The sequence below is a fragment of the Saccopteryx bilineata genome, chromosome 2 (assembly GCF_036850765.1).
Source record: "Saccopteryx bilineata isolate mSacBil1 chromosome 2, mSacBil1_pri_phased_curated, whole genome shotgun sequence".
NCBI lineage: Eukaryota > Metazoa > Chordata > Mammalia > Chiroptera > Emballonuridae > Saccopteryx > Saccopteryx bilineata.
The window spans coordinates 293,965,481-293,984,845 of record NC_089491.1 but is presented as its reverse complement, the minus strand read 5'-3'; the positions used below and the strand labels follow the sequence as shown (position 1 = coordinate 293,984,845).

The 19,365-nt window shown below is 39.3% G+C and overlaps 1 protein-coding gene across 2 annotated transcripts in view; it reads right to left on the bottom strand.

Annotated features, from left to right (window-relative positions):
• The window catches only part of PLA2G4A (phospholipase A2 group IVA), a 153,323-nt gene that overhangs the window by 47,726 nt on the left and 86,232 nt on the right, over positions 1-19,365 (bottom strand). For both annotated transcript variants that reach the window (XM_066261359.1, XM_066261360.1), the window contains 2 exons: positions 19,059-19,200; positions 4,564-4,700 (listed from right to left, as the gene is read on the bottom strand). In XM_066261359.1, the coding sequence (XP_066117456.1) occupies positions 4,564-4,700; positions 19,059-19,200 (279 nt within the window). The remainder of the gene's footprint in view (positions 1-4,563; positions 4,701-19,058; positions 19,201-19,365) is intronic.

The window sequence follows — 19,365 nt, the reverse complement described above, 5'->3', positions numbered from 1 at the left end:
CTCTCAAACTTTTCAACAATGAATTTATATGATGGGACATCTCATATATTCCATATAAATGCATTTTAGGTGAAGAGTGCAATTGTAAAAGCTAAAACATGCCAGAGAAGAGAAATTCTAAGTTCAGTCCCTGACTCCAAATAACAGTCAATGTTTTAAAACATCAGTGCCTGACCCCCTTCCCCAGAACATCCCAAATCAGAATTTTCATGGGTAAACAGAACTTCTGTGCTTTAATAAGTGCCAGAAGGGATTCTCATATGACACTAAAATTTGTAATTACTTGAGAAGATTTTCAACATTTGTGAAGCAAATATCTTGGAACCCTAAAAAAATATTCCCAGATTAACTGCCCCGCCCAAATGTAGTTATATGCAAGTCTTCATTTAGTTGTTAAAAATTTGAAAAGTGAGAGAGATTCACTAGTGAATAAGGTAAGCATAATCTCCACCTCACATAACATATTTTCTCCAACATACATCTTGATCTTTTAGCCTGTCACCGTTTACAGGACACCTTCTGTTAAAATTGTTTCCTTTTTCAATATCTCAGAAATTCTTCTGACTGTTAAACTCAAAGTTCTTGTCCTTGAATTCCATTTTAGCCAGTTTAACTGACTGGGGCTCCATTGTCTAGAGATGCAGAGCTGCCCTCATTTCTCTTTAGCTGTCATTACCATGCGAACAGGGCAGTCCACATCCGGTACCTCTTAGGATGCTATGTATGAATGGCTGCACTAAGGAAGAGAGTTGAGCTGAGTGAGAGAAAACAGGGTTACTGTCATAATTTTCTTCATTCATTCATGTCAATTCTCCTGGTTGGCTTACACATATAGTTAATGAATACAAGTATCATCTAAACTCAATTTCAGAAATAATGATCATAAAGGTAATAGTAGTTACAACAGAAGCTTATGCCTACATAAAATTATCTCTTGTGGTTCCAGAAGACTTATTGGGAGGTCCAGGGCTTCTCCAGACACTTCCGTATTACCTAATTTGTGCCAAGGCATGGTCATGTATCAGCACAATATAAACTTACACAACACAGAGTGTAATTTGTTTTTCCAAGTCTTTCCGAGTTCCTTCCTTTGAACTTTTTACCTCCTCACTCATACTTTTCAAGAGAGAACTGTGACCATGAATCATTTGAACCACCTTCCCTTCCGTCTCAGGAAGCGTCTCTTTTCCACGACTAACAGCTTTCGCATTTTTTACCTTGTCCAGTTCTGTCTTTACCTGAATCTTTTTCTATCCATGATCTGCCTATTCCTTTAGCTTCCCTCTATCTTTCTACACTATTTTCTTCACCTCAGACTTTTATAGAAATGCTGAAATCTCTTAAATTCTGAAAAAAACAAAACCCTTCCCTGATCCTTTCTTGTCCTTTTTGAAATGACACATTCATGATCAAACCTTTTATCCTTTCACTTTCTGTTTACTTCTTATTTGCAATGTCATGATCTAGTGATTCTTGCTAAAACCACTAATGATCTCCAAGCTCAGTTTTACACTAAGCTTCTTTTTTTTTTTTTTTTTATTTATTTATTTTTTTTACAGGGACAGAGAGAGAGTCAGACAGAGGGATAGATAGGGACAGACAGACAGGAACGGAGAGAGATGAGAAGCATCAATCATCAGCTTTTTGTTGCGACACCATAGTTGTTCATTGATTGCTTTCTCATATGTGCCATGACTGCGGGCCTTAAGCAGACTGAGTAACCCCCCGCTCGAGCCAGTGACCTTGGGTCCATGCTAGTGAGCTTTTTTGCTCAAGCCAGATGAGCCCATGCTCAAACTGACTATCATGGGGTCTCGAACATGGGTCCTTCCGCGTCCCAGTCTGGCGCTCTATTCACTGCGCCACCGCCTGGTCAGGCTACACTAAGCTTCTGACAGATGTTTACCCTTTTAAAATACCCACTACCTGGCGAAGTACTCTTTCTTCACCTCTGACCCCCGGAACTCCTCTTTCAGCTGATTCTCTTCTCTGATGTCTACTATGCCTGGTCCATAAAGGTTATCTTTCCTTGGGGATTCCATTAATGTTTGGAATGTTCTAGAGTTTCAAGAAGTGGCACAAGGTGCTAAATGACCAAGGGAGGATGTGTAACTATAACAGAACAGAAGGCAGGTTCGAGAGGAAAACTCACCACAGGGAGAAGTGCAGCGGAAGTAGCAGAGATGATATGGAGAAGAGAGCAATCAGAAAGGATGCTATAAACATGAAAAGGCCTTGTGGGAGGAATCTGATGGAGGGGCAAGTCAATGTGTAAGAGGTGACAACCCCCCACCTCATCCTCTGGACTCTCCCAAAATCGAGGGCAATAAAAACGTCAAAAGGCACCATTATAATTAGAAATTAGATGGTCTCTGTGTGAAAATAAATTTGTAAGGATTTTAGGAGTAAATGGCTTTTAAGGAAATGGAATAAGTAAGAGAAGGCTAATCTTATACCATGAAAGCAGGGATTGTAGCTCTAATTAAGCCAAAACACACACTACTAATGCCCCCAAATCAGCACCCAAGGAAGGCCTGGTCTTTCTTCATTACATGGGCTTGAGAGAGTAAGCTTTCTGCAATGTTTTAGTCAGTATGGGCCACAGTGATCTGACACACAGTGAACACAGACACTGAAAACCACCTGAAGAATGATAAAATGCTTGAGTAGGTAAACTACTCTAAGGGTCCAAGTGTTCCCATCACATTACTCATTAAATCGGCAGGTACCTGCACTTTCCTGTAAGGGAAGGAGTAAGGATGGGTACAACCTTTTTTCAGAAAAGATAAATTATTTTAAAAATGAATACCAAAAAGTAGAAACTGTGGTTGAAGGTTTTGGTTTTTAAAGTATCTGGTTCAAAACATTTTAGAAACTATAAATTCTTTCAACGTGGACCTCTATGTAGAATAAATAACTGTCCAAAAGAAGGTCATGGTTTAGTTGAAAGAATCCTAGAATAGGGGATCACAGGCCCAAGTTTATATTCTGACTCTGCTAGTAATCTTGGACAAATTCCTTGGCTCCTAAATCAAATTTTTTGAAAAATGAAAAGAAAAATAAAAAAAAGACTAATTTATGTCACAGGCTGAGAAAGCACTGAAATTTTAAAATGTTAGATATGTATCCATGATATTATATGTACTTAACTATGGCTGAGTGGTTAAAAAGCCTTGTAAGTCAAAATTAGACATCTGTAATAAGGCAATACCTTTATATGAGATGTCTAAGTAAGGAGTTATAGTTGATGTGCAATGTACTTATAGGAGGTAGGCAAATCAAAATATATATAGTCCTTTCTTTGAAAATGTTTGTCTATTTGGAAATGGCAAATCTGCAGTATACAAATATTATACATAAATGTTTTTACTCTCTATTCAAAAATAGTTGAGCTGAAGTACATTTAAAGGATTAATATGATAATTAGTAAAATACAAGTCAGTGAACTTTATTGCATTTCTGTATTCAAAAGTTGTTTTCCTTCTTCTGTATATTAAGGTATCTTGCATTTCATTCTATTTGCCTCAGAGAAGACTATGAATACCTAGTGAATGACATAGACTTAGACATAATCACCAAAAGATTACAGTTCAACAAATTATAGAAAGATTCAATTGATTATGGGTAGAATATGTTACTACACTTTTGTGCTATTTATATAGAATTATTTCAATTAATATATATTTTTAATTTTCTGTTTCACTATATTTTAAGTTACAATCAGACTTAAAGGGAATAAATTTATGACAAGGACCATCATTAGCTATAATTTTGCCTTAAAAAAATGTTTAAGAAGCAAATTGCATTAAGCTGGAACATTTCAGTAATTTGAAGTTAATGTCCACTTTTCTAAACCTCTTTTACCCTCTAATGCAGTGGTTCTCAACCTTTCTAATGCCACGACCCCGCAATACAGTTCCTCATGTTGCGGTGACCCCAAACCAGAAAATAATTTTGGTAGTTACTTCATAACTGTAATTTTGCTACAGTTATGATTCAGAATGTAAATACCTGATATGCATTATGTATTTTCCGATGGCTTTAGGAGACCCTGCTGGGGTCGCGACCCACAGGTTGAGAACCGCTGCTCTAATGTTTCAGGTAGATAATGTTAAACACTTAGATGATAAAACCAATAATTATTTTATTATTATTATTTTTTAACTAAGTGAGAGCAGGGAAAACAGAGAGACAGATTCATTCCTGCATGCACCCCAACTAGGATCCACCCTGCAAGCTCCCTATGGGGTAATGCTCTGACAATCTGGGGACTTGCTCCACTGGCAACTGAGTTTTTTTTAGCACCTGAGGCAAAGACCACAGAGTCATTCTCAGTTCCTGGGGCTAACTTGCTCAAATCAATCAAGCCATGGCTGTGGAAGGAAAAGAGAAAGAGAAAGAAAGGAGAGAAAGGGTGAGGTAAGGTAGAGGAACAGATTATTTCTTCTCCTATGTGCCTTGATCAGGAATCCAACCCAGGACATCCACATACTAGTGACAACACTCTAGCACTGGGCCAACCATTCAGGACTGATAAAACTAAGATTTAAAATGTGTACTAACCACGTGGAGCCAGAAAGACCAGCAATGTAGGTTGCACAGTCTAAAATTCCTGATTCATACAGTGCCTTCATCACACCAGAGAACCCCACCATGGCTCGGAAACCACCACCTGAGCCCAATATGGCCACCACAGGTACCTGGAATAAAAAAGAACACAGAGATTGCAAAGTAAAATCACCAAATATATTTCCTCTTAATTTCAATTTTTATGTTATGTGTTCCACATTCAGTAATAAAGAATTAAATTCACTTAGACCTTAATGATGTCTAATTTTTAAAGAGAAAATGTTTCCTATAAGGAAATCAAGAATTATTGTTATTAGAAATTAGGTATTATTAAAATTATGAAGTAGCCTTATTTGATAACAACAACAGAAACAACAATACTTCTCTATATTTGCTGGACCTTTTGCAGTTTTTGACTTACTTTTGGGTGCACGTTTTTAATTTAATCCTCTCAGAAATCTTGTAAGGTGAGCTAAAATGAATATTTGCTCATTTTACAGGTCAGAATTCTGAAGAGATGATATTGCTTGCATAAAATCTATTAGCTGGTAATCTGAGTAGTAAGCACCTTGCCCTCTTGGCCCAGAATTCTTACTGCTCCATTATGTTGACTCATTTCAAATATATGCTACTATATTCAAGCCAGGAAACAGAATTTAATCAACTTAACAAGAGCTACAAAATCTATTGCTTTATTATTGAATTCATTCAATAAATCTGAGTAAGTAGTTTTGATGTTTCATGGGTGAATCTGAGGAATATAGTTTATTTAGCAGAAGTAGAAATATAAAATTATGACAACAATAAGAATAGGGATAGATAATATTTGTTAGGCCCTTAATATCTGGTAGGAACTGTTCTTAGTGTTTTACAGAAATTGACTCAGTTGATCTTTACAAAATCCTTATGAAGTTCCCATCTTACAGATGAGGAAACCAAGGCACTTAGAATCAAAACCTTGGAAATGGGCCCTGGCCGGTTGGCTCAGCGGTAGAGCGTCAGCCTAGCGTGCAGAGGACCCGGGTTCGATTCCCGGCCAGGGCACATAGGAGAAGCGCCCATTTGCTTCTCCACCCCTCCGCAGCGCCTTCCTCTCTCTCTCTCTTCCCCTCCCACAGCCAAGGCTCCATTGGAGCAAAGATGGTCCGGGCGCTGGGGATGGCTCTGTGGCCTCTGCCCCAGGCGCTAGAGTGGCTCTGGTCGCAACATGGCGACACCCAGGAGGGTGGCAACATGGCGACGCCCAGGATGGGCAGAGCATCGCCCCCTGGTGGGCAGAGCGTCGCCCCCTGGTGGGCGTGCCGGGTGGATTCCGGTCGGGCGCATGCGGGAGTCTGTCTGACTGTTTCTCCCTGTTTCCAGCTTCAGAAAAATGCAAAAAAAAAAAAAAAAAACCTTGGAAATGAGTTCATGGTGGTGTGGCCAATTAATTAGCAGAGGCAGGACTCAAAGTCCAGACTCCTGTTCCCAGGCTCATGCTACTATGCCTTACTCAAATAAAATGCTACCAGCTAGGAATGCATGAGGTCTACAAGGTATGGTGGATTGCAGTCAGAGGAACTGGAGTAGCAGAGAAAGCCCCACAGACAAAGGAAAAACCTGAGTTTCACTTTGAAAGTTATTCAATAGGGAGGAATGAGGACAGGGAAGGAGGCTGTTCTAGAAATGAAAACAACGTGAGCCAATGAAGCGATTTTGCAGTAAAATGGAGAAGCAGAGGCTGTCTGTAACAAGACAAGAGTGTTTGTTTGAAGAGAGAGAGATTGTCATTTTCTTTGTGGTCCCAAACCATTATTGCCTAAGAGAGCTGGTTGTTTTTCTCTAGCCTAAGGCACAGTTCTCAAAGTATTGCACATAGCTTTCAGGAAGTCCATAAATTATTTTCATAATACCACTACAATGGTATTTGCCTTTTAAAATTCTCATTATTTTATGAGTGTGCAGTGGAGTTTTTCAGAGACTATACAACTGAATTCAAAAACAAATATGAGAATCCGGCAGTCTTCGGTTAAGTCAAACAACAAAGATACTTGTAAAAATGTAAAACTGTTCCTCTCACTTAATTTTGCTTTGGAAAATACTGTTATTTTCATAAAATGTTATTTATAATAATATGAAATTGACTTATTTGAAATAAATAAATACATGTTTCAATAAATGTTTTAGTTGTTAACAGCAAATATTCATAGATATAACCCACATAAACACAATCTCTTAGAAGTGTTTGAAATTTTTTAAGAGTATAAAGGGTGTCTGAGACCAAAAATTTAATAACCACTACCTTAGGATATCAGGGATATGGTAAGTGCAACTCAACATCTGGGAAAACCCTGAGCCTGAGGACAAGTCAGTGGGGAGACAGGGAGGGAATGAGAAAGAGGGAGCAAATGAGTGGAAATATTTACTGGAGAGACAGAGGCTGATCTAGAGGTACAGTCACATTGCTGGGGAGAAGGGATGCATTTTGTTTGCCAATAGTAATAATTATCAAGAAATATATTATAGATGAAAGGCAGCAATCAGTGGAGCAAAAGATTTCAGACCACAAAGCAGTCTAAAGCTTTATAAAAAATGAGCAAACAAATTCACATGTGTAGACGAACAGAACCTTACTTGGGAAAGGATGTCGTGGCTCGAGTATCAAATTCAAGTTCTATCAAAAATAGTCATATTGCTAGCAGATTTTATTTTCTAGATTAGTGACAAAAATCTAATTTTCAGAATAAACATGCAAATCTCAGAGTGCCTGTATAGAGATGAGCTCCAGGACTTCTGACACTGCTGCCTTATCTCTAATCATCCCATTTTTCTTTATTTTCTTCTGAGATGTGAATGCTATATAAAAACCCCTCCCTCCCTTCTACCCAGAAGGCTAAGCTTATAAACAAGCACACAGAATCAAGGTATATTTACAAGAAGAACCTTTAACATTTGGTGACCAGATCCAATGTTAGCAGTACAAGAGGAAGGAGTATGATTAGATTGTTAGTGTTTCTAGCTTTGCTCATAGCGAATGATGCTGTCATTACCCAGGAGAATGTACCAAGGCACAAAAACGGGAAACATTGCTCTCAACATCAGAAATGCAGAACACAAAACACAAATGCATTGTGATCCAAACACTTGGACCCTGACCCTTGGGTGTCCACTTACCAATGTGACAGATAAAAATACTCAAATAATCATTATTTTAGAACTAGAAGGATCAAAAAGGCTATAGAACTCTTACATATGTAGAAGGAATCCGTAGAGGTCTTACTGGAGGTAGGAGAGTGAATGGGCAGAACACCAAGAACTAGTGTCCTAATCCAGGCTCTTCATTAAAACTGAGTGGCTTCAAATGGAAAGATCCTCATCATCAAATTAGATATGACTGGGAAAGCTAATTCATGAAAACACTACCAGTTCAGTTCAATGAATCATTCAGGCATCCCCAAACTACGGCCCACGGGCCGCATATGGCCCCCTGAGACCATTTATCCGGCCCCCCACTGCACTTCCAGAAGGGGCACCTCTTTCATTGGTGGTCAGTGAGAGGAGCACTGTATGTGGCGGCCCTCCAACTGTCTGAGGGACAGTGAACTGGCCCCTTGTGTAAAAAGTTCGGGGACCCCTGAATTTTAAATGATTCTCAAAACATAAATTTGAAAGTTATAAATCAAATAAAATATCTTTAAGTTACCAAAAACTTGTCTGGAGTATTCATTGCAAAAGTAGTTGTAAGAAATCCAGGCAAGAAATTAGAACAAGAAAGATGGATTTGAATTAAAACTTGAAAGAAGACTTAAGTTTATAAGCAATAGAATAGAAACAGTAGTAATAGTAACAGCAACATTCACCATCGCTGTGTGCCAAGCACTGGGCCTAAGTCAGGCCAAGCTAGGCATACGCAGGAACAGGTATGCGATTCAGGGGCCAAAACACCAGTCTTCTTATTGTAGCAGGAATATACTGGGGAGTTGGGAAAAATAAGATTTTGAACGGTTTTAATAGGGAAAAAATGTCAGGATTGATTGTTTATATTAAAAGATAATTTAGGGCATTGGAACCTGTTGATTTGGATAGTAGTAACATTGCATTATTGAAAATAACATTAAACCCAATAAAAATCCAGTAGTTTTGATTAAAGAAAAAACTTTAGTAACAGATTACAGTTTGTTTCAACACACAAGCTGTGCTGTTGTTCAGAGGAAGACTTAGTCAGAGAGACTGGAAAACTGAACATAAGCCCTCTGCTCATCCTGAGGAAACAATCAGATGTCCTTCACATGCCAGCTGCCCGGCGCAGACTGACAGATGCTTATTTCATGTTGTTAGGAATTTTCTGGAAACAGCCACTTATTAAACTGGAATTCATGTGTTATGTAACCCATTGTTTCCATTATTGCTTTGCGGTCATTCTTAAAGGGCTCTCAGGTAAGATCGTTTCAGGTCAAATATTTCGGGTTGCTATCAGGTAAAAGAAGATGTCAGCTATTTGTGTACATAAACTGAATAATCAAATAAGTGAGTGATTTCTAAAAACATAATTAAACTTTCTAAAATTTATTGCATACGATTTAATCTGTTTGTATGCATCATATTATTTAATATTCATAGCTATCTAAAATAACTTTTTATTTCTATTTTTAAAGGGAAAAAGTGATGAAAACACAACAAAGATCATTTATCTATTGTTGCAAAGCAGGGTCTGTTGGACACCAAAGCTTAAATTCACTCCGCTTCACACTGTCTCTGAAAGCTTTCTCCACAACTAACTTTGTGACTTGAAGCAAAGGAAATCCTCCCTGGACTCAGCTTGCTTATATGTCAGAATACTGGGTAGAATTAATGAACTACTAGTGGCCACTAGTAACATTCTAAATTCTATAACTCACACAGAATGTGAGTTATAAAACTAAAAAATTATAAATTATTAATAACTATCACAAAGAAAGGGAAATTAGACTTACCTAGAAATTACTGTGTACCGGACAATAGCATGGGCTCTTTAACTCAATATATTTCATTAACCTTTGCTACCCTCAAAAAGAGATGCTATTATGGTATTTCCATTTCTCGCATGAGGAGGTATTCAATGCAAACTTAATACCTTGTCCACATAGACAGCTAATAAGCAACAGAACCAGGATGTGAAGTGACATCATAATTCATACTCTTTCCTTTCTTTCATTGTTCAGAAAAAAAGAGCAATCTTTACTGGGAGAAACCATTTGTTATTTAGCTAAATTATGTTTCATATTCATGTACCACTTCAGATGGTAGCAGTACAACTTTACGCAATAAGTGATGGCTAAATTTAAATGTTTTAATAGTCTTGGTCATCCTGATAAAACTTTCAAAAAAAATAATTGGGAAGTTATAAGGTGCAGCTGTTAGTCCTAGCTCTAAATATAAAAGAATCAAACAGATAAATGTTGTTGAGAGTTTTAGGTTATATTTAGACTTAATAGCACTAGTATTTGTGTATAAATGATATCAATGAATATTTCTCATACTTTTCTCATATGATTACAGGAAATGAATTTTCATTTACCAAAAACCTTCTGGTTTTAATCAAATTATTTTCATACATGAGCTAACGGATATTATTAATTTCCTCCCTTGCAAAAGAAAATTCTAAAGTGCTCGAAGATTTTTTTCTTTTTGCATTTTTCTAAATTTTTAAGGTCTGTCTATTACATAAAGACTTTTGCCTCCTTAGCTCCTGTATTAGAGTTCTCCAGAGAACAGAACAAATTTATATATATTTATAGATAGATGATGATGATGATGATGAAGATAGATAGATAGATAGATAGATAGATAGATAGATAGATAGATAGATAGATAGATGATAGAGCACATGATATGAGGAATTGGGTCATGAGATTATGAAGAATGAGAAGTTTAAAACTGTGGTATGGCCCACTGGGCTCCAGACCTAGGAGAGTCAGTAATGCAGTTCTAGTTCAAATGCAAGCAGGCAGAGACCAGGAGAGACATAGGTATAAATGAAGCCAAAGGAAATCTCTGCTTGGAGGGTTGGTCATTTTGTCCAATGTTGGTCTTCAACTAATGGGATTAGGCCCATCCACAGTATTGACAACAATTTGCTTCCTCAAATTCCTGTTTATTTCATCAAAAAAATCCTCCAAGTTGACACATGAAATCAACCACACAAGTCTACCCCTTCTCAGCTCGGTACCCATGTACATCCCCTTAAACCACACTTAATCTCCAAATAAATACAATAGTAAGGTCATCCTTTGGCTGACACAATACAACTAGGAGTTGAACAATGATTCCATTGAACTGGAAACTAAGACTGCTGCCTAGAGCTGGAAAGGCACTAATCCTTTACCCAGAAGAAGATGCAAAGTCCTTGAAAATGTTTATTCTTCCAAATATCTCATAAACAGGAATCTGTTTCTTGTGTGTTTCTCTGTGTGTGCATGCACACATGTACACATGCACATACACAGATATGTTCATAACAAACTAAGGAAGAAATACTCATGGTAATTGCAGTTCTCATTTCTGTAACTAGTCACTGATCATAGATGGTATGTATAACTACCTTCTTCTATCACTTCTGTATTCCCTTTGCCTTCAACAAGCAACTGAGCTTGTCATGGTGCTCAACCTGGTGGGAAATCCACCCTTCATTCCTAAAAGGTCTGGGCCATTCGTAGTTTGTCGTGGACTAAGGTCCTGTGGTTTTCCATTGACTTTACTCATAGGACATGGTAATACTAAGAGACAATGCTAGGGGATATCTTGTATTCCAGACAAATCTTCCTTACCACCACTGTGGAACAGTGTTACAATTTTTCTTTGATGATCAGGACCATTCACCCCAGCCAGCATAGTAGTACCCTTATTTACCTGCTGATCCAGAAGTATGAGGAGCCCGGAGTAGTCAGGTAGCAGTCTTAGCTTCCAGTTCAATGGAATCATTGTTCCATTCCAGGTGAAAGCACTGCTCCCTTTGGAACTAGGACCTCTAAAGCAGCCAGTCATTTGCTAGTGGGAAACTAGGCATAACGATGAGTGGTGCTTCTTCCATATCCCCTCCTAAATTCCCAGACCCATGAATCCTGGGGAGAAACAGCACCAATATTTGCCACTGATTCAGACAGATATAGCTTCCTGGAGAACTTGCCTTAGCCCTGTGAGAAGATACTGCCACCTAGCTGGAACTAACTAACTAAGTCTTTAAAAGGCTAGTCCACCATTCCATCAGAAAAATCATGGGAAGACTGGTGAATTCCATCACATGGGCCCACTGCCATATTTCATTTGCTTTGTGCTAGTTCTTTGATGAGGAGCAACGCTGTGTGGGATATTGTGACAATGTAAAAGGCATTTTGTAGGTCCACAGGTGGTAGTTTTGGCAGAAGCCTTGAGTGCAAGGAAGTCATATCTGTATCCAGAATAAGTGTCTATTCAGATAAAAACAAAACACTGTCCCTTCCATAATGAAACTGGCCCAATGTAATCAATCTGCTGCCACATAGCTGGCTGATCACCCCGGGAAATAAGGCCACATCTGGAATTCAGTGTTGATCTCTGCTTCTGGCAGTGAGCACACAGCAGCAGCTGTAGCCAGATCAACCATGGTGAATCAAAGTCCATGTTGCTGAGTCCAGACATAATGTCCACCCTGCTGCCATGGGCACATTGTCCATGACCTTACTGAGCAGTGACAGGGATGGCTGTTGAAATCAACTAGTAAGGACCCACAGAATGGGTCATGCCCTCCACTTAATGATTAAAATCCTTCTCTGCTGACGCCATCCTTGGGTGGGCATTGACATAAGACACAAATATCTTCACATTTTTCATCCACTCAGAGAGGTTTCTTTGTCACCAATTTTCTAATTGTGTTTTGTCAGTCCCTAAACACACAGCCAAACCATTGGCCACAGACCATGAATCTGTATGTTATTATAACTGCATGTAATTTCTCCAGTCAAACAAAATGCAAAACCAGGTGTTCTTGATCTTCTGCCCCTCAGTAATATTGTCCTTCACCACTGTTGTACAAGGATGTCCCTGGAAGGGACAGCCCTGCAGCTGGGCACTTTTAGGTGCCTGAATATTGTGTAGAATCATCAATCTGTAAGCCAGACCTAAGGTTTCTCTCCTCTGTCAACTGATCACAAGGACCTCTCCCATGAGGCTAGCAGTGCAGGCTGGGAGGAAGAAGGTGCTGTAACAGCAGCAAGCGAGAAGACAGGTATTGGGGTACTTCCTTGTGTAACTCATCTTTCTGAAGGTTGCTTTGGCTATTCGATGTTGTCTGTGGTTGCATATAAATGTTAGGATTATTTCTTGTAGTTCTGTAAAAAATTGAGGTCCTAAACTGGATAATGTCCATTGAAAACTATGAAGAACACAGTCACAATCTCCGCATTGAAAACGGAGTAGAACTATTTTTTGTTTAACAAGTACGCTCCTCCCAACCTTGGAGAGGGCACGTAGCCAGTACTAAATAGAAAGTGAAGATCTTGGCAAGGAGCAAGGCTGGTGGGAGCCGAAGACACCCTTGGCCAAAGAGGAACATAAAAAAATTAGAAAATATTACTTTTGTTATGGGAATGGGTGGTGCTGAATATATCTAAACTGATTTTTTCTGCCAAGAGAAAAAAGTCTAAACCAAAACCAAAACAACAGCAACAAAAGTTTTAATTCTAGGAATGACTTCCAAAAATATAAATGTAATATTTTTGAAGAATATCCCAGAGAAAACATAATTACCTCATTCTCCATCTGTTACAAAAAATAAATAAATATAAATAAAAGCCAATTTGTACGACTGTTAGGTCAGATTTTTTCTAAAAATTCTTCTTTCTATAAAACAAGGAGTGCCCAAGGGTTATAACAGCAACTTTCCTTTTGAGAAAGACAACCTAGGAACAGGCCAGCTGGACATCTCCACCAATGTGTCCCATATACATTTCTAATTGAACAGTTCAGAATGGACTCTTTCCATCCAAACCTTCTCTTCAAACTGTACCTCCCCCTAAATCCTGAAACTAGTGTTCCTCAGTCTTGAGCCCCTGATAGCTCTCTTTCTAATTCATCGCAGGCATGCAATGCCAAGCCACCGCCTACACTCTGTCACCTGACTCATACAGCAAAGGGTCTACTGAGGATCTACCATTTGCTAAGAGCTATGCGAGGTGCTGGGAATACAACGGTGAATAACGCAGACACTGGCCCTGGCCGGTTGGCTCAGTGGTAGAGCGTCGGCCTGGCGTGCAGAAGTCCCGGGTTTGATTCCCGGCCAGGGCACACAGGAGAAGCGCCCATCTGCTTTTCCACCCCTCCCCCTCTCCTTCCTCTCTGTCTCTCTCTTCCCCTCCCGCAGCCGAGGCTCCATTGGAGCAAAAGATGGCCCTGGCGCTGGGGATGGCTCCTTGGCCTCTGCCCCAGGCGCTGGAGTGGCTCTGGTTGCGACAGAGCGACGCCCCAGAGGGGCAGAGCATCGCCCCCTGGTGGGCAGAGTGTCGCCCCTGGTGGGCGTGCCGGGTGGATCCCGGTCCGGTGCATGCGGGAGTCTGTCTGACTGTCTCTCCCCGTTTCCAGCTTCAGAAAAATATAAAAAATGAAAAATAAATAAAATAACGCAGACACTGTCCTGGCCCTCGTGAAACCTACATTCTAACGGAGAGAACAGACATGAAATGAATAACCAGCACAAGTAATTTTTAAGTATGATCATTGTAAATGCTAAGACGATAATGTGCATGCTTGTGCCATAAGAAAATATTAACTGAGAGAACTAACTTGGACTTGGGAGTCGGGAGGGAGGAGTTGATGAGGGAGGGAGAGAGGCTCAGCAGTGCCATGCGCACTGATGAAAGAACAGAGGGTGCAGTGAGAAAACCGGTGGGATGGGGACAAGGGCGATGCAGGGGAAGTGCAGAGCAGGGAGAAGAAACATCTGCAAGAGGACAAACTGGACAAGGTTCTGTGGCGACAGAGACCTAAGGGCACCTAGTGGGGAGGGGCAGTGAATTTGGGATAAACTGGCAAAAAGTGAACCTGGAGAGATACTATGAGGACAAACACTAGAGGATTTTAAGCTTGGGTTTGAGAGAATCAGATTTATGTTTTTAAAAGATCCCTCTGAATGCAGTGTGAACAGGAAGCAGGGAGAGAGAGGCCAGGCATAGGAGAACTGCAGAGAAGAGACGGGTTTTACACTGAGGATCAGACACATCCCGAGTTTGCGATGTGAGGACTACTAGTGACAAATTCCAGTAGGTGTGTAGATAGTCAGGTGGAAGCTCAGAGGAGAGGTGCTAAACTGTGAATAAACTTGTAAAATTCTTAGCACACAGGTGTTGGGTGACATCAAAGAACAGAGAGATACCATATTTCCCCATGTGTAAGACACACCTTTTTCTGAATATTTTGGGGTCAGGTGTGTCTTATACAGTGGTTGTAGATATTTTTTACTTGCATTTCCCACTTTTTTGTGTGGATGAGGTGTTGTTTGAATTTTGTGATGAGTAAAACTTGAATTCAATAACTTTATGTAATACTTTTTTCTTTTTAAATTCCAGGCCCCCAAATTAGGGTGCATCTTATACATGGGAGTGTCTTATACCTGGGGAAATATGGTAATTCCTAAGAGGAGTGCCAACTGAGGAGAAAGATGGCCTAGGACTGAGCCTTGAAGAACTCTTGTAGTTAAATAACACGCAGAGGAAAATGGTTCAGCAAAGGCAACAGAAGAGGCCTGGTGGAAACTAAGAGAAGGTAGTAGGTGAACAGTAAAAGAATGTTACAAAAGGAGGGAGTCATTTGTCAAATGCAGCTGCTGGGTTGGTAAGACAGGCCCAGAAGAAGGTCCCCTGCATTCAGTAGTGCTGGTAACCAGCTGAGCAGCCACAGTGGAACAATGAGGACAGAAACCGGGGAACGGGAGGAAGTAGAATGAGATTTCGTAGAAAACTTTGAAGGAGTCTGGCTGTGAAGAGGAGAGAAAGGAGAAGGGACTGTACAATCAAGGGAGACATATTTTGTTCTTGTTTTTCTCTTATGTCAAAGTTTAGAACATGTTTATATTTTTGTGGGAAAAAATCCTACAGAGGTGGAGGCAGGCAGTACAAGCAGGGAGTGGACGATGGACATACGGGGATGCTAACTGGGGTTTGCAATACATGTTTGATGTGGACCTGCATTGGAAAGAAAAGGGCTATTTCTTCCACTGAACTCCGAGGGAAGAGGCAAAGGACAGGTATAGGTTATGGAGTATGGCAATCCTGTCGAGGTAGGGGATATGGTGGAACAGGTGCAATCAATAAAAGCTGCAGGAACTGTCAAGAAGATAGTAAGACACCCCCCCCCCCCACTGGTTTTATGGCATAAAACTGGCAGAGACCAGCTGGATCTAATCTGGCAACTAATTTCACCTAAAGGTAATCCCTAGCCTCATTATACACTCATTATAATACATTAGCATTCTAAAGGACACACCCCACACCGGCCATGATCAGAAAATGAAAGCCCATATAAGGACACAACACAACCTGCAGAATCCCTCTGAGAAATCTCTATCCCCTTCCTGGGAAATGCTGAATATTTACCCTCTCTTTGAATACCATCCCCCACACCCCCTGAAACACTGATCAAATGGACTCCAATAAGGAAGCAAATTCCACTCAAGATGGGCTGCTCTGTCTGGGGAGTGGCCTGTTCTCTTAGTGCTTCCCTAATAAACTCACTTTCATTAAGGGACCAAAAAAGGGTTGTAGAATTGCTGTTGAAAGGTTTACTATAGGGGGAAAAAAAGTTCCTAGGACACTAGAGACATCTGAGTACTATGCAGAGAAGGAAGTGTTTTCAGGGACTAATTAACCTGAGACAATAATCAACCACAAGTACTCCCAGGGGTCTGTATGGTTATAGCAAGATAGGGTGAAAGAGAAGTCAGGTCCTTGTTTTTGTAAAATTGAAACTTCAGTAAAGGTTTTGCTTCTCCTCCCAACTTCCTTTTAGCAATAATTTTACAGAAGCAACATTTTACATCAGAGTCTGCTCCAGTAGTGGATTCAGCTGGTTCGTACAGGCTCAGCAGAATGCATGCCTTTTTGTTGATTTTGGGGATCCAGTTGTTAAAATGGCACTTGTAATCAGGGTTCTCTCTAAGATGAGCACCTGGGCAGCTGCCCAATGTGGAAATCACAAATTGACATTCCTTACTTTTTTTTTTTTTTCCCCGAAGCTGGAAACAGGGAGGCAGTCAGACAGACTCCCACATGCTCCCGACCGGGATCCACCCGGCATGCCCACCAGGGGGCAATGCTCTGCCCATCTGGGGCATTGCTCTTTTGCAACCAGAGCCATTCTAGTGCCTGAGGTGGAGGCCATAGAGCCATCCTCAGCGCCTGGGCTGACTTTGCTCCAATGGAGCCTTGGCTGTGGGAAGGCAAGAGAGAGACAGAGAGGAAGGAGAGGAGGAGGGGTGGAGAAGCAGATGGGCGCTTCTCCTGTGTGCCCTGGCCAGGAATCGAACCCGGGACTCCTGCATGCCAGGCCGACACTCTACCACTGAGCCAACCGGCCAGGGTCCTTACTTTTTTTAACATTCATTTGTGCAACAGGGTATTCTAAGCCTCTGTAGTCATGTTCATTCTGTCCACAGGTGAAAAAATTCCAAATGAGGACACCAATTAAGAAGTAGTATGGAAATATCTTAACAGTTTTATTGGTTTTTTTGTCAGGTATTATTTAATATTTTTTCATTAATATTTTAAAACTATTTTTTATAACATAATCTAATTTTTGTGCCTCTTTTATTGTTCTTATTTAAGTATTAAATGCATAAAATAATAAACTACCTTTAGGTACATCAGTTCTTTTTTATTATATTAATTTTAATTTATTGTGTTAACATGGATTCAAGTGTCCCACTCAATACAAAAACCCTCAGGCTTTTGTTCTTTTGTGTTTTGTTTTGTTTTTTAATACTTAAAATGGTCATTACGGCAGAGAACCAGTTGTTAAATTATTTGAATTCCACCACTGGTCTGCTCCCATACCACAGCCATTCCAGCCGCAGCAGACTGGCTTTCCACCCCCGTGCCCACTTAAAAACACATTTGGATACCTGCAACCTTTGTGGAACTGTGGTGCCCATCTGGGTCCCTTACTCAGAATATACATCTCATTGCCAGCGCTGTATTTACAACGCAATTTACAATTTAATTGACAATAATCTTGAATCTCTACTCTGTGTGTACATGGGAATATTTACTTATGCTTTTAAATAAAAATCGTGTCTTTCTAAAAATAAATTTTGTTCATTTAAAATATTCAATTAACAGAAAGCCAAAAGAATCAGTAAAAAATCAGCTGATATGCCACTAAGAAGACATTTTATCATACCATTTGATGTACATCATTGCAACAATTTATTGTTTAATTTTTAATAGAGGTATAATAAACCTAACATTATGTTAGTTTCAGGCACACAGTATGAATAGTTAACATCCATCTCTATACATAGTTAAATTTTTTTTTCTTGTGATAAGGACTTTAAAGATCTACTCTCTGAGCAACTTTCAAATAATGCAACACAATATTATTAACTATAGTAGCAATTTTTTTGAAGATCCCAGATAGATAAACCAATAGATGGATGGATGGATAGATGAATGGATGATAAATGATAGATAGATAGATAGATAGATAGATAGATAGATAGATAGATAATAGATGATACATAGATAAATAGATAGATAGATAGATAGATAGATGATACATAGATACATAGATAAAGTATGAATGAATTAATAGCCTAAGGCTGGGTTATACAATGTAAGTTATTGAATAATAAATGCCATTTGTGTTACTGAAATTTAAGGAAAGATAAAGAAGGTAAAGTACAATTGAAAGGCTGTACCTTCAATATTTGTTCACAAAAATATTTTAATTTTATGATCTCTATAAATAGTATTATGAAAAACATTAAAATGTAAAAGTTATTATTTTTAGCTACTTGGTAAATTTGATAATATCTTTTCACTTTCCGCTATGAACTAATAAGAATTTGGGACATTTCCTTTGATTTCCTTATTCATATCTACCTATTTCTGTTAATGGTATCATTTACAAGACTTATAACATTCTTCTGTTCACTGATGATAATTCCACAATTGTTTAATCTTAGTTTATATTAAAATCAATTCCTTTTATATCTGACACTAAACTTTTCCTACTAATGAAATGAACATCCGATTTGTGCATAAAGTATGTTTAGGCCTCTTTTGATGGCAATATCTAGTAAGTACTTCAAAATATGGGCAGCGTACGCGATTATCTTCCTCAAAGAGTTTCCATTTGAAACATTTTTACCTTACCTTGTCTTAAAAAGTTGAAGATAAAATGTTAAATTTTAATTGTAATGTTTTCATATTTGGGTAAAATTTGAGAGAAAATATAAACACGTTTACTATTAAATTCCAATGACATTTGAAAATTTTCCAACTCACATCACGTGTAGAATACAAGCCTTCACTATTCTTCGGGCCCAGGAGTTTCTTCATGTTTTCCTTTATGTTTTCTTTTCTCTGGTGTCTGAAAGTTTTCTCCTGCTCACACAGAGCCATGCTGAATCGGAGGTCCGGGGATGAGCTGTGTATATACAGAGAGTCATGACCAACGTCCCCAGGTGCCTTCTTATACATCATCCAGTCCCCACAGTCCCCAGCAGCTACACTGACATAGGCTGACTGCTTCCCTCAAGCCATTTCCCATGAGGGCATCTGAAAAAAGAGTACAGAATGATGGCTAGCTCAA